Consider the following 14997-nt stretch of genomic DNA (forward strand, 5'->3'; position numbering starts at 1 on the left):
CCGGTCATGCAGGTCAAATGTCACAGCCCCTGGCCCGATGCCTTCTGTGGTACCTGCTTGATTCTCCTCCGACGGGCTCCCTCCCCTGGACCTGCCCCTTCCTGACCTCCGCAGCCCCAGCCCTGCCCCTGCCGCTCTCCTTAGCACCAGCGAGTACGATTCTGTCTGTGCCCCCATCAGGGAGCGAGCCTGGCGCGTCCGTTTCGCTGCTGGATAGTCCTGTGCAGAGAACTGCCTGACTTAAGCTGGAGAGCCTGTCCCCAAAGCGTGCTCTGAACTCCACGTGCACAGGAAGAGGCCCAGCTCTGATTCTGATGGCCTCCACCATGGAGGTATTCGGCCGGACCCTGAGAAAAAGCACAAGAGCTTTCTCTCTCTGGAAGTCCAGGCTGCGAAGGCAATAACCTTCAGAAACTGAGATGCTGTTATGCCAGGATTAGGGGGTAGGGAGGAAAAATTCCAACAAGAACTAACAAAGTACTTCTGCCGTTGGAGTGCAGCTGAGGGGAGGACAGAGCCCAGATAACATTCAAAACAGAGGTGCTTCGCTCAGCAGGGAACTTTGTATTTTATTTTATTTAAAAAAATTTTTTTAATGAAGTATAGTTGATTTACAATGCTGTGTTAATTATTGCTATACAGCAAAGTGATTCAGTTATACACATATATATATATTATATACGTGTGTATATATATATTATATACATATATATACATTCTTTTTTACTATATATTCTTTTCCATTATGGTTTATCATAGGATGTTGATCAAACACAGAAGCCACTTTATTTTTTCTGGGCAGCCCCATTTTAACTTATGCCACTGGCTAATGCGTGTTGTATCTTTTAAGTGATAAAGGGCGCTGACCTAAGGAGGAAGATCACCCTTAGCTGCCTCCTTGTCCTCATCCCAGTTGCATCCACGTGTCTGGTGGAGCCCGGAGTGACATCTTAATGGAGGCGGGAGGGGTTAGGTCTCCAAATCATTACCGAAGGCAAACCCACAGGTAGTCAGAATTCACCTGAACAATCCCTCCATCACCCAAAGTACCACCACGCACTTTCCTCTCTACACCTGTTTAAGAGTCCATGGGTGGGTGGGCCGGGCGTTGTATAGAGTGTCTTTAAGAGTCGTAGGCAACAGGTAATATTGGAGTGTTCTGCTGGGACAAACAGACAGGAATAATCAGATCCCCGTCTGGTGGTGTCCCTGTTCCTGTGATGCTCTCACTCGTAGGGTTTTCTTTCCCTGGAGCCCAGGCGCCCCACCTGCAGAGGCCGAGCTGGTCCCAACAGCACGATTGTGCCTCTGAGCTCAGAACTTCCAGGAGGATTCCTTGGCATTGTTCCACGGCTCCCACGCCCTGCTGGGTTCTGTCCTTTTTGAACATTCCTTCTTCATCCCATTCTCTTTCCTCCTTCCCTGTCCTCCTGTGCTTCCTTAACCCTACTCCCTCTCTCCTCTCATCCCCTTCCTCTCCCCTCTCCTCCCCCCTCTCCTTCCCCAAGTCACTCTCTGTTCCTGCTGGAACCCCGAGAGGCTGGGCGCTCTCTGCCCCCCCCCTCATGCCCTCATCTGCATCTCCGCCTCTCACTCTCTCTCCTGGGTCTCTCCCCCCCCTTCTTCACTCTCTCTTCTTCTTACTCTCCTGTAAACCTCCTTCCTAAGTAGGGCCCCCGCTCCTCCTGACCCTGTCTCCTTTCTCTCGCCACTGAAATTCCCATGAAATTAGTCATCGGAAGGGACTGTTTGCACTCACCGAGGTCCGGTTATCACCTATTGGTTAGTAACAGACTTAGGACGTTGTGATCCTAGTGGGCACGGGGCCTCTCTTCAGGGCCCATCAGAGACGAGCTTAGATCCGCTACAGTTTTAAAGAGCAAGGTGCTCGATGCTCGCTACGTGCCTCCCTCTACCTTGCAGGAAATACGTAGGAAATGGGGCCGCCCAGCGTAAAACCTGCATCCGGGAGCCCGGGAGGAGTCAAGCTAACAAGGCAGAATTCAGAGGGCAGAAGCCATTATGAGTAGCATCTTTACTGTATTAAAGGTTCCACTTCAGGTGGATTTTTATGATTTTATACTGGGATGAGTAATAGTTTATGCGTACTTACTAGAAAATGCTGTTTTGTCTTGTTATGAACTGTTTAGTGAAAACTAAAGGTGAAGATGGCTAAAATTTCACCTAAATATTTCAAGAATATTTTATTGTAGTAAATAATAAAGATGAAAGAAAAGTTGTCTTTCGTGAACACCTGTTGGAGGCCAGTCACTGTGCTAAGTTTTTGCACACAGATGGGCAAGTAATAAGGTAAGAAGATTAAAACGGCATGATTTTATAGCTTCTCCTGCCTAATTCCACTGTAACAATCCCTGTTGATATACCTTTATGGAACCTAGCAGGACGTGAGATCAGAGTTCTATCTGCTGGTGTTGGGAAATCTTCGTTAGTTTTTTTTTTTTTTGGCATAACGGTGATGTTTCATAAGCAGAATTTGCATTTTCTAGGACTAATGACATGAAGCGATATTGTCTTTACACAGACACACAGGTGCCCGACCCCCAGTACAAGAAGGCTCCCACAGTCAACAGCATGGTCGTGCTGTTTTTAGGACTAATGGATCAGGATAATCCTCCAGCATCGTAGGTCTCAGAGCTAGAAGCCTATACAGATCACTTAGTTCAAGTAGCCCAACTCTCCCATGTGGTGAGAACACGGTCTCTGGACACTTTCCTTCCTTTCACCCCCGCCTCTCACATATGCACAGACCACCCCACCGTCTCAATTTCCATTTCGACTGAGGTTGTACCCTAGGCTTCAGCCTAGAGGGTGGAGAAGCCTCTCGTAGCCCACGTGGGAAAGGGGATGCTTGGACTCCCTAAGCATCTAAGTGGCAGTGAATGACCTTCCACCCAGCATTCCACATTACCACCGACTTATTTGCTGGGATCATCCCTGGAATAAGAGCCAACCTCAGTTTTTTCACTCTCAGCGATGGCACAGTGGAAATGCATTCTGGGAGCAGCCTTCCTCCCCATCCACAGGCTCTGGTTCCGCCTTGAACGGGAGTCACTTCCCAGCAGCATGCTGAGGTGCATCTGGTGCGTGCGTGAAGGTCTCAGGGAATCGGAGGTGAATGTGCGGTGGCATCGTAAAAGCACTGCCCTAGTCTGTTTGCTTTCAGTGTCTCCCTCTGCTGGGAAGATGGCGCTGGGGATTTGCCAGTGATTCCTTGGACATACACGCACCTAAAACAGATGACGTGCAAAGTCCGTGGAAGTCGGTTCTGTTGCCCTTGCTCAAGGTGTCGCTTTCTGCCTTTCAGCATGTGGCATGAACGTACATCACAGATGCCAGACAAAGGTCGCCAACCTTTGTGGCATAAACCAGAAGCTAATGGCTGAAGCACTGGCAATGATTGAGAGCACTCAACAGGTAGGAACAGCTTTTAGGGGACAAGTTCCCACAATTTCAGCTCAACTAGGACTATTCCAGTCCCTTCGCTCTGTGATCTGTAGCAACTCTACAGGGCAACGTGTACTCTCTTTCTGAGTACTTGCCTTGACACTGACTTTCACCTTCATGTCCACATCCCCCGTTTGAGATACTTATTTATTTAATGCATTTGGATTGTGTGGATCTTTATAAGATCTTAAATTCTTCATGGAATGAGCAGGGGCAGAAACAAATTCATTAAAATTATTGAGGATTCATTGCCAGCTTTATACCTATGTATGACAACTATATAATAGCCTGGGGAAGAAAACATTTATTTGCTGGAATCATCCCTAGAATGTCTTCAAAACACTGAGTCCAAGGCAACTTTTGCCTTGCTACTTACTAGCATGCCGAATCCTCACATCCAAGGACAAACCCTCTTTAAGACTTGGCATTGCCCACGTAAGCTATTTTTCCATCCATTGGCTTGGATGGAAATGATTCTTATTTGTGACCAAATAATGTGGATAGCATGGGATAAACCAGTTAGCCCCCAGAAAAGTATGCAGGAAGCGAATACGTTCTGCTGGTACGTAAAATATGATAGACATCCACAGGATATGGGATCCCTAAGAGAGTGCCGAGGGGAGGGAGAGATTCGGTTATCCTACACATTTAGGGATCTGAAATGGCTTTCATGCCCATGGACAGCAGGCTGCACCGTCCCGTTAATGGTGGGTGGGTAGGTGGGTAGTCTGACTCTTTGTTTGTAACCCAGGCTCGCTGCTTAAGAGACTCTGAACACATCTTCAGAGAAGGTCCAGTTGAAATTGGTCTCCCATGCTCCATAAAAGGAGAAGCAAAGCTGCCGTATGGACCAGCACCGGGGAAAAAAGGTAGGTATCCTGATCCACCGTAGAATCGTCAGTAATTCATCTTGATTAACCTGAGTCCTCTGGATTTAATTCTCCACGTACCGGGCCTGATAAATGATTCTTTTCTAGTTAGAGATTACAGACCTAGCCACCAACAAAGAGTCTCCTACTTCTTAGAAGTATTGTAAAACCAAAATATACCCCGCTAGAAAACCTTCATAAGCAGGTGATGTTGGTGAGAGGTTGAGGTGGGAGAAGAAAATGCGGCATCTCTGGAGGAAACAATTGCAAACTTTTCCTTAGAATTTTAGAACATTACTCCCTGCCGTGGTTAAACAGTTTTACAGAAATAAATCCTCCATAGAGCTCTATGGTAGGAATACCACAGACCATCTTATTCTGCACCTTTGAGACTTTTCTGGAAAGTTTAAGATTAGAAAGGGGATTATGGACACCAAGGGGGGAAAGCGGGGGCATGGTGGGATGCATTGGGAGATTGGGATTGACATCTATACACTAATATGTATGAAATAGATAACTAATAAGAACCTGCTATATAACATAAATAAACTCAAAAAAAAAAAAAGAAAGGGGCAGAATAGCCTAACGTCCTTAACATTTTTGATGTTATGGAAGTTTATCCAGCCTCCTGTTTGAAGGTCCTTCATGAGAGGATATGACCATGTGATTCTGAATAGTTTCAGCATACATTATAAAATACTTATTTTCCTTGGACTTAGAATATGAAAGATAAACCTAGAGATTGGAAAATAAATGTCATTATTCCAACCACAAAAAAAGACATGATAAATATGTGATGTGATACAGGTGCTAACTATCTAGTGATATCACAGTAGATAAATGTGTCAATCAACGTGTTATGCACCTTAAATTAGCACAATGTGATATGTCAATGTATTTCAATTTTAAAAAAAGAAATGTTATAAGGGGGTCAGAGGAAGGCTCCAGAAAAGTTTTTCTACACCTTCTCTGGCAGGGGGTGAGGAATAAATTGTCCTGAAAATTTTTTAAAGAAGGGTTTGGATTAGATTTGGGAAGGGTCTCCGGGCAGAGGAGTAGACCATGTGTCTCAGACATGATCAAGGTAGGTAACATCTTGACTCAAAGACTGTGGCGAATGATGCATTTCAGATCTTTAACGATCTGCTATCCATTTCTTCGTCCCTGCACGGTCGGTCACAGAAATTGACGCCACTGTGCCTGTAAGCCACGCAAGCAACGGAGAATCATTTTTCCTCCAATTTGGTTAAAATCCCTATTTGTCCGTGATTCGGCATTATAGAAAGTGCTCATTCCTGTTGCATAGATGGTCTTTTGCTGATTGGAGTGTTTCTTAACTTGACGTTTTTCCCAGTCTGTTGCATAAAGAGACACAGTCCGCCCCCCAGATGCCAGGCTCCCGGGCAGGAGGTGCTGCTTTTGCCCTGCAGGAACCCCTTTCTGCATCGTTGTGAGTGGAGCTTCAGAATGGGATGTGGAAAAGAAAGCGTGTTCTCAAAGTAGCTAGAACGACCTTCCGCTGTTCCTTATTTCCTTTTAACCACTGATTTGCCATTTTCAGAGCCTCAGGGGATCTCCTGGGAGTCTCCCTTGGATGAGATGGAGAAAGTAGGCCATCGTCCAGAACCTGAACTTAACGTAGAAAGACCATCTCTACATATGAAATTAAAAATCGAGGATTTTACCTTGCACAAAATGTTGGGGAAAGGAAGTTTTGGCAAGGTATGATATTGTATGTAGAATTCTGTGGCCCAACTTCCAGAAATTGAAGAGCAGATCTGGCCAGTGGAACTGAACTGGTGGAACTGAACCACGCATGGGTGTGCAGAGAGCGCATTCCTGGTCAGGAACTGTCATGTGATGTGATATATGTTAGAGGGCAGAGAGACATCCGAATAAATAGGGACCCGGGGAGCTCTGGGGAATAGCAGCCTCTGCTTCCTGGGAACAACGATTCAAGCCATTTCACTTGGAAGGTGTTCGTCCCATGAGCTTGTGTGTTCGATATCTTTGGACACCAAAGAAATGAGAAGGTGCCTCAGCCAGTTCCTGTTTCACAGATATTTTTGTTTCTTTGGTGGTTTTTTTGGTTGTTGTTTTGTTCCTTTCTCAAACCTGGAGTGTGGTTTTACCTTCTGTATGATTTCTTCTCTACCAAATGTCCTCAGCCTTGTTTTAGTTTGCTAGGGCTACTGTAACAGAATACCACAGATGGGGAGACTTGAACAACAGAAATTTATTTCTTCCAGTTCTAGAGGCTGGAAGTCCAAGATCAAGGTGTGGACAGGGCTGTTTCTCCTGAGGTCTCTCTCCTGGGTGTCGACGCTGTCTTCTCCCTGTGTCCTCACATGGCCATTCCTGTGTGCATGTCTGTGTCCTAACCCCCTCTGCTTATAAGGACGCCAGTCATATTGGATTAGGACCCACCCTAATGACCTCATTTTAACATAATTACCTCCGTAATCACCTTGTCTCCAAATATGGTCACACTCTGAGCTGCTGGGGTTTAGGACTCCAACATATGAATTATTTGGAAGGGACACAATTCAGCCCGGAACACGGCCCTAGCTTGAGCGTCTTAGGAAAAGTTCCACAGAGGAAGTCCCTCCTCTAAGTTCTTCCTGCCACTCACTCAGGTTATGGGCCATTAGTCAGTCACAGAGGGCAAGGAGAGGAGGAAGGAGACATAATGGAAGAAATTATAATCAACTGTCAGTGACAAGAGGAGATTTTCAAGCCAGTGATTGTAAAGAGGGATGTCATGGAATATAGGCTTTTAGGTTATTTTGGATATTAAGGATATCACATGTATTAATGGAACTCTCAGTTGTTTTATATTTATATTGGATGCAATGTCTAGGAAAGTTTTAGCCAAAGACTATTGTTCCATGAATTTGTGCAACCAAGACCAGCATTATGCTCAGCACCTGCTCGCTAGACTTTGGCTGCAAAACTTACCCAGTTTATTTAATAATCATGTAACTGGGTATTGCCATAGCTGAATGACACTGTGCTGCAGTTGGGGTTTCTATATAATACCAAGGCATTGCCTTTGGCAAAATCCACTCTGCCCTACAAACTGTAGCTGATATCCATTAATTCGTTTATTTTGTTTCCACAATAACATGAACCATAGCAGGCTCGTCTGGTGTTAATCTGAGTGTAATAGGCAGTTTTACAGCCAGTCTTCATTAAAATTTAGCATCAATTAATGTGCAGTTATAACCTGTTTCCAAAAACTGAAAGCACATTATAGGGATGGAAATTGCTTTTTTTTTTTCAGCTTCTTAGTTTATGGCTGGTTTGGGGATGTTTTATTGAAAGAAGCAATTACCAAAAGAGGACTTTTAATTGTTAAAGAAAAGTTTTTCTTTGTTCCCATGTGGATTTTACTTTTCAACAAGGTTAAGAAGACATTAAGTTAAACCTATATGCCTTAGTAAATAACGCAGGGGACAGCTGAGAGCTTTAGGTATCCTCTGCTCTGTGTCCAAAGCAGTAAGCTCCTCACCATCAGGACCCTGGATCCCTGCACTCTGAGGGGACTGCACCGTGGGGCCCAAGGAGAGGGGGATGAAGCACCAGAGCAAAACGGGGCAGCTGTGTTTCTTTTCTTCCAACACTAAGAATACTCTGAAACTTGTTTTTCTTCTTTCTTTTCACTCTCTATAGGAAGTATGGTCCCTCATCAAAATGGTAGCCTCTATATTCTGGTTCTCCATCGATTTTAGGCCCAGGAGAACAAATTGCATGTTTTCTGGGGATATGTATGAACGTCATTCATTTGCCTGAATTCTCATCTAAGCTCTACCCCCTCTATCAAGCCAGCTACCCCAAAGCTATGTGTCTGCACTGTATTATTTTAAACATAGACACGTGCATTTTCACTATTGGTTTAACATCATTAACGTCAACATTCCCTAAAAGTCACTAAAAGAAGCAGATGGCAAGTGTTTTTTCTTTTAAGTATAGTTGATTTACAATATTAGTGTCAGATGTATAACATAATGATTCAATAGTTTTATAGATTATACTCCATTTAAAGTTATTCCAAAATAATGGCTGTATTTCCCTGTGCTGTACAATATATCCCTGTTGCTTACTTATTTTATGCATAGTAGTTTGTATCTCTTAATCCTATACCCCTATATTGCCCCTCCCCCTTCCCCTCTTCCCACTGGTAACCACTAGTTTGTTCTCTATATCTGTGAGTCACTTTCTGTTTTGTTATAGACATCCATTTGTTTTGTTTTTTAGATTCCAGTAACTGTCATTTAGAAAGCATTTTACAGTTTCACAAATCACTTTCCCACCTGGTATTTGATTTTCACAACAGTCCTGTTAAGTCAGCAGTGTGTTGATAGTTACTGCTTTTACACATTCGGGAACTGAAGCAGCCCAGGGAGGTTAATTTGTTTGCCCACATTCCCACAGCTAGTAAGTATCTATCTGTGAGATGAGGCCTGAGCTGGGGTTTTCTGTCTCCAAATGCCATGTCCTCACTCCTGTCAATTGTCTGTGGCTGCATCACTTGCAAAAAAAGTTGGGGAAACGCTCCATTACTTGCCATCTGGTGTCCTTTCTTACAAGATTCATGAAATCAAGTGGAAAAAGTAAACTTTGGAGTCAGATTTCCCACTGAGTAGCTCTTATGAATTTGAGAAAGTTACCCTTTGAGCCTAGTTTTTTTTAATTATTACTATCTATCTGTGTTGCAGAGTGTTCTGAGCTAAGAATTAAATAGATACTAAAATTAGATAGCACATGTAAAGCACATAGCAGAATGTCTGACACATAGTAGGTCTTGAAGGTAATACTAGTGTCTGTGCCATCAGAGGAAATGCTGTGCATTCTTTAAGCACATCAGGAAAGCTCAATTCCTCACATATTCTTTTTTTTGCCTTGAAAAAGTGGGTAAAACTTAGAGTAAGGTTTTATGCTCATTTTCAGTGATATTTCAAGAACAATCAAATCTTCCTTCCACTACTTGCTGCTGCTTCCTTCAATACACATTTGCCTCTGAATTTTTTTAATAAACTTACTCAGGTCCCTGGGTAGACAGGGCACACTTTTTTAAATAGAATTTTTCAGGGGCTGAGAATAACCCATCCCATTGAACCGTAGTTTTGTGAAACCCTTTGAAAGGTAGAGAGAGGATGAAACTGTTCCGTATCATCCCACACCTGTGAAGCTCTATTTGTCTCCATAAAAGGGGTGGAGGAGGATTGGAGACGTAGTCTTTTCTCACCCAATACATCTCTCTCAGGACTTCGTGACTCTTCTTTAATGAGCGTGAATCCAAATTCTAAAATAAAGTGTCTTCCCCTTCCCTCTAGGTCTTTCTAGCAGAGTTCAAGAAAAGCAATCAATTTTTCGCAATAAAAGCCTTAAAGAAAGATGTGGTTTTGATGGACGACGATGTGGAGTGTACGATGGTAGAGAAGAGAGTTCTCTCCTTGGCCTGGGAGCATCCGTTCTTAACGCACATGTTCTGCACATTCCAGACCAAGGTAAGGCTATCCTTCATCTCCACCTCTCACCCCAGTAAATCTGGGTGCTCCTGGCAGCCCTCGTTTGGAGACATAGGGTACTCTCTTCGTATATTTCTTCTTTACCTTTGAATCCACCTTCCATCCATCCAAATAAGTTTCTTCTGCTCTAAACACCATTGAAAAATTACTTAGAATTTTTTAATGTAGTTGATTGGGAAAGGGCCTTACTTCTGGATTTGTTTGTTTTTTAGAATTTGGTTTAACTTTTATAAGCAGTATGTGACTTGCTTAACAAAGCAGTGCTTTGTGAGAGGGAAAAAGTGACATCTGTTTATTCATCTACCATACATGTATTTGAAGAGACGAAATTTGGAAAAATAGATCAAGACGTGTGTGCACTGTTGTTTTCCTTTATAAGGCCAGTAGAAGATCATCCTTTAGAGCAGGCTTCATCAGTGAGGCCCTGAGCATTGTGGTAAAAGGGTGAATTTTGTCAGAAGTGTCTATTCTGTTCTGGGAGAATTCTCCTCCTGATCTCTTTTTTCCCTAAAATTTAAAAAAAGAATTTCTGTTTTGACTCATTTTAGAAAATTTGGAAAGTGCTTATATGCTCAGAGAAGAAATCATTTTAGAAAATTGATTTTAGAAAATTTGGAAAGTGCTTATATGCTCAGAGATCATTTTAGAAAATTTGGAAAGTGCTTATATGCTCAGAGAAGAAAATCATATGTAATCCCATCACTTGGGTATACTCACCGTTAATACTTCTAAGTTTATCCTTCTAGATTTTTCCCCCATTAGATTTTTAAAGGTAAAAATAATGACCTACTGTAAATACCTCCTGTTCTGTAACTTGCATTTTCAACATTCTCTACATTTCCTCACATCTGTGGATATTCTTCTACAATTTATCTAATTAAGCTACTTCTAAATTTTGTTCTGATTTGAATAACACTGAAATGAACATCCCTGTAGGTCAGTCTTCCTGCACAAACATAATGATTTTCTCTTTTTATTTTTCTACCCTACTTGACCCTGTCCCTATGTATGTAGCCTAGAATAATAAGCAGACCCGTGTGGAGCCGTGTGGTTAAGGTCCAAAGAACATGAGGACTTTTTCTCTTGTTCTGTTTCAAGCCTTGATGATAATGTCCTACCTTAGGACAAGTAACCGAGGACCTCAAGATGCCTCCAGCCACAGAAGGTGTTAGTGGGGAAACTGGGAATCAGCCAGAAAATGTGCACGGTCACTAGGGATTTCATCACCATTTCTCCAGCTCCCAGTAGATTCTCAACAAGTGTTTAATTAGGGAATAAATGAATAAATATACTTAGCTAGCAAAAGAGAAACCAGACTATGAAAAAGCACTCAATGATCATATACTGTATTCAAAGCATTGTGAAGGATATAGAACTAATACAGTTCCTGACCTGGAGAATTTCATACTATAAAAAATTAAAGAGGCAAGAATGACACTTCTAACAGTGGTGAGTAATATTAATTGCAGAATGCAGACTCTAAGCACCAGAGCCGAGAAAACTAGAAGTTAGAATTTGAATAGAAATTAGAATAGGCAGAAAGGGTCTTGGACAGCAGAGGTGTAGGGGCTATAAGAAGGCATGAAGGAACAAAGGGATTATGATAAGCTGTTTAAAAGTAGGCTTATGTTTTACAGCAGGAAGGAGTTTGGAATTTCTGATAATGAGGGTTAGAAAGATTTCCTGCTAGAAATTTCCTCCTGGAGAGATCATAAATATCTGTTGGTCTGGGATGGTGCAGATATTTTACCAGAAGACAAAGTAAGGAACTCTGTCCCACTCTCCTGGTCTGTTCTAGATTTGCTGTGCACCCTAGGGGTTACTTACAATCTCATTTTTCCTCTTGAAACATTGTGGGACTTTTATCAAAATACTAAATACACCTCAGACCAGGCTTGTAGGGGCATTATGTAATCAAGTTTCACTCGGCACCTTTCCCTGCTGTTTTTATATATTTGTTTGTATGATTGTTTTTGTACTGTGTAGGGAAGGCTGTTATGAATCCCACTTTGCAGAAAATAGGTATGTTTCCTTCTCTGATTATCAGTTAGAGCCTCAGGCAGAGTTTGCTTCTTTCCCTGTTATAGGAAATGCTCTTAAGATTCCAAGCCTATGTAATGATTTACCAAAACCAGAAAAGTAAATGCATGAGAAAAAGTGTCAGAGAATGTACATATCAGATGTAAAAATGACTGTCTCACTACTTAGATTTCAAGGAATTGAGTCCTTTTAGAAATAAGAGATGTGGGGTGGGGGCGGGGCGGGGAGAGGCGAAGCTTACACTATACTTTCTGAAGGACCCTGATTTGAGATGTCCTGATTTTTAAATTTTATTCACTTTTTATTGAAGTATAGTTGATGTACAATATTATGTTATAGGTGTACAATATAGTGATTCATAATTCTTAAAGGTTATACTCCATTTATAGTTATTATAAAACATTGGCTAGATTCCCTGTGTTGTACAATATATCCTTGTAACTTATTTTATACTTAATAATACTGATTTCTTCTTCAAACCTTGTATGTCAAACAAAATAACCAAATGCCACAAGTGAGTGTAAACAGCAGCAATCGATTTGAATCATGATTTCCTCTGGGTAATTTTTTAATGTAGTCAGTTGGGAAAGGGCCTTACTTCTGGATTATTTTGTCTGCTTGCTTATTTTTTAGAATTTGTTTTAACTTATATAACAATGAGGATTGCAAGCATATGTGACTTGCTTAACAAAGCAAAGATTGCTTTGGCTCTTTGGGGTCTTTTGTGGTTCATACAAATTTTAGGATTATTTGTTCTAGTTCTGTGAAAAATGCCATGGGTATTGTGATAGGTATTGCATTAAATCTGTAGATTGTTTTCCGTAGTATGGACATTTTAACAATATTAAGTATTCTAATCCATGAACACAGGATATCTTTCCACATTTCTTTGTATCATCTTGAATCTTCTACATCAGTATCTTTTAGTTTTCAGACTACAGGTATTTCACATCTTTAGTTAAATTAATTCCTAGGTATTTTATTCTTTTTTGATGCAACTGTAAATGGGATTGTTTTCTTACCTTCTCTTTACACAGTATACAGAAATGCAACACATTTCTGCATATAAATTTTGTATCCTGCAACTTTATTTATAAGCTCTAATATTAGTTTTTTCACGGTATCTTTATGGTTTTCTATGTATAGTATCATGTCATCTGCAAATAGTGACAGTTTTACTTTCTCCTTTCCAATTTGGATATCTTTCGTTTTCTTGTCTGATTGCTATGGCTAGGACTTCCAATACTATCTTGAATATAAGTGGTGAGAGTTGGCATCCTTGTCTTTTTCCTGATATTAGAAGAAAAGCTTTCAGCTCTTCACTGTGGAATAAGTTGTTAGCTTTGGGTTTGTCATATATGGCCTTCACTAAATATGTTGAAGTGTATTCCTTCTATACCCACTTTGATAAGAGTTTTTATCATGAATGGATGTTAAATTTTTTCAGATGCCTTTTCTGTATCTATTGAGATGATATGGTTTTTGTCCTTCATTTTGTTAATATGGTGTATCATGTTGACTGATTTGTAGATATTGAACCATCCTTGCATCTCTGGGATAAATCCCACTTGATCATGGTGTATAACTCTCCTAATATGTTGTTCAATTTGGTTTGTTTATATTTTGTTGAGGATTTTTACATCTGTATTCATCTGGGATATTGGCCTGTAATTTTTGTGTGGTGTCTTTGTCTAGTTTTAGCATCATGGTAATGCTGATCTCATAGAATGAGTTCAAAAGTATTCCTTCCTCTTTAATTTTTTTGGAATATTTTGAGAAGGATAGGTATTAACTCTTTTTATATATTTGGTAGAATTCCCCTGTGAAGCAATCTTGTTCTGGACTTTTGTTTGTTGGGAGTTTTGGGTTTTTTTCCCCTACTTATTCAATTTCATTACTGATTTTCAGTCTGTTCGATTTTCTATTTCTTCCTGATTCAGTTTTGAAAGATTGAATGTTACTAGGAATTTATCCATTTCTTTTAGTTTGTGCAATTTGTTGGCATATAATTGTTTATAGTTGCCCCTTATGATTCTTTGTATTTCTGTGGTGTCAGTTATAACTTCTCTTTCATTTCTGATTTTATCTGGGCCATCTTTTTTTCTTGATGAGTGTGGCTAAAGGTTTATCAGTTTTCATTATCTTTTCAAAGAACCAGCTCTTAAGTTTGTGATCATTTCTACTGGTATTTTTGTCTCCATTTCATTTATTTCCACTTTGATCTTAATTATTTCCCTCCTGTTAACTTCGGGCTTTGTTTCTTCTTTTTATAGTTCTTTTAGGTGTCAAGTTCGATTGTTTGAGATTTTTATTTCTTGAGGTAGGCCTGTATTCCTATGAACTTTCCTCTTAGAACTGCTTTTGCTGTGTCCCATACATTTTGGAAAGTTGCATTTCCATTTATCTCAAGGTATTTTTTATTTCCTCTTTGATTTCTTCAGTGACCCATTGGTTATTTAGTAGTATGTTGTTTAGCCTCCATTTGTTTGTGTCTTTTGCAATTTTCTTCTTTTGATTTCTAGTTTCATACCATTGTGGTCAGAAAAGATGCTTGGTATGATGTCAGTCTTGTTAAATTTATTGAGACTTGTTTGGTGGCCTAACATAACCTACCTGGAGAATGTTCCATGTGCACTTGAAAAGAATCTGAATTCTGTTTTTGGATAGAATGTTCTGTATGTCATTTAAGGCCAGTGTTTCTTTATTGATTTTTCTGGTTGGATGATCTATCCATTGTTGAAAGTGGCATTAAAGTCCCCTATTATTATTGTATTACTTTCAATTTCTCCCTTTATGTCTGTTAATATTTAGGTGCTTCTATGTTGGGTGCATAAATATTTACAAATGTTAAATCCTGTTCTTGGATTGACCCCTTTATTATTATGTAATGTCCTTCTTGGTCATTTGTTACAGTATTGTTTTAAAGTCTATTTTTTTGGCTATGAATATTGCTACCCCAGCTTTCTTTTCATTTCCATTTGCATGGAGTATCTTTTTCTATCCCTTTACTTTCACTCTGTGTGTGTCTTTAGGTCTGAAGTGAGTCTCTTGGAGGCAGCATATAGTTGGGTCTTGTTTTTTGTTTTTAATCC

The 14997-nt window shown here is 40.7% G+C and overlaps 1 protein-coding gene across 3 annotated transcripts in view; it reads left to right on the forward strand.

Annotated features, from left to right (window-relative positions):
* PRKCQ (protein kinase C theta) overlaps positions 1-14997 on the forward strand; it is a 152168-nt gene that overhangs the window by 68725 nt on the left and 68446 nt on the right. For all 3 annotated transcript variants that reach the window (XM_057544212.1, XM_057544213.1, XM_007167435.3), the window contains 4 exons: positions 3326-3435; positions 4217-4334; positions 5896-6056; positions 9671-9844. In XM_057544212.1, the coding sequence (XP_057400195.1) occupies positions 3326-3435; positions 4217-4334; positions 5896-6056; positions 9671-9844 (563 nt within the window). The remainder of the gene's footprint in view (positions 1-3325; positions 3436-4216; positions 4335-5895; positions 6057-9670; positions 9845-14997) is intronic.

Source organism: Balaenoptera acutorostrata, chromosome 3 (genome assembly GCF_949987535.1).
Source record: "Balaenoptera acutorostrata chromosome 3, mBalAcu1.1, whole genome shotgun sequence".
NCBI lineage: Eukaryota > Metazoa > Chordata > Mammalia > Artiodactyla > Balaenopteridae > Balaenoptera > Balaenoptera acutorostrata.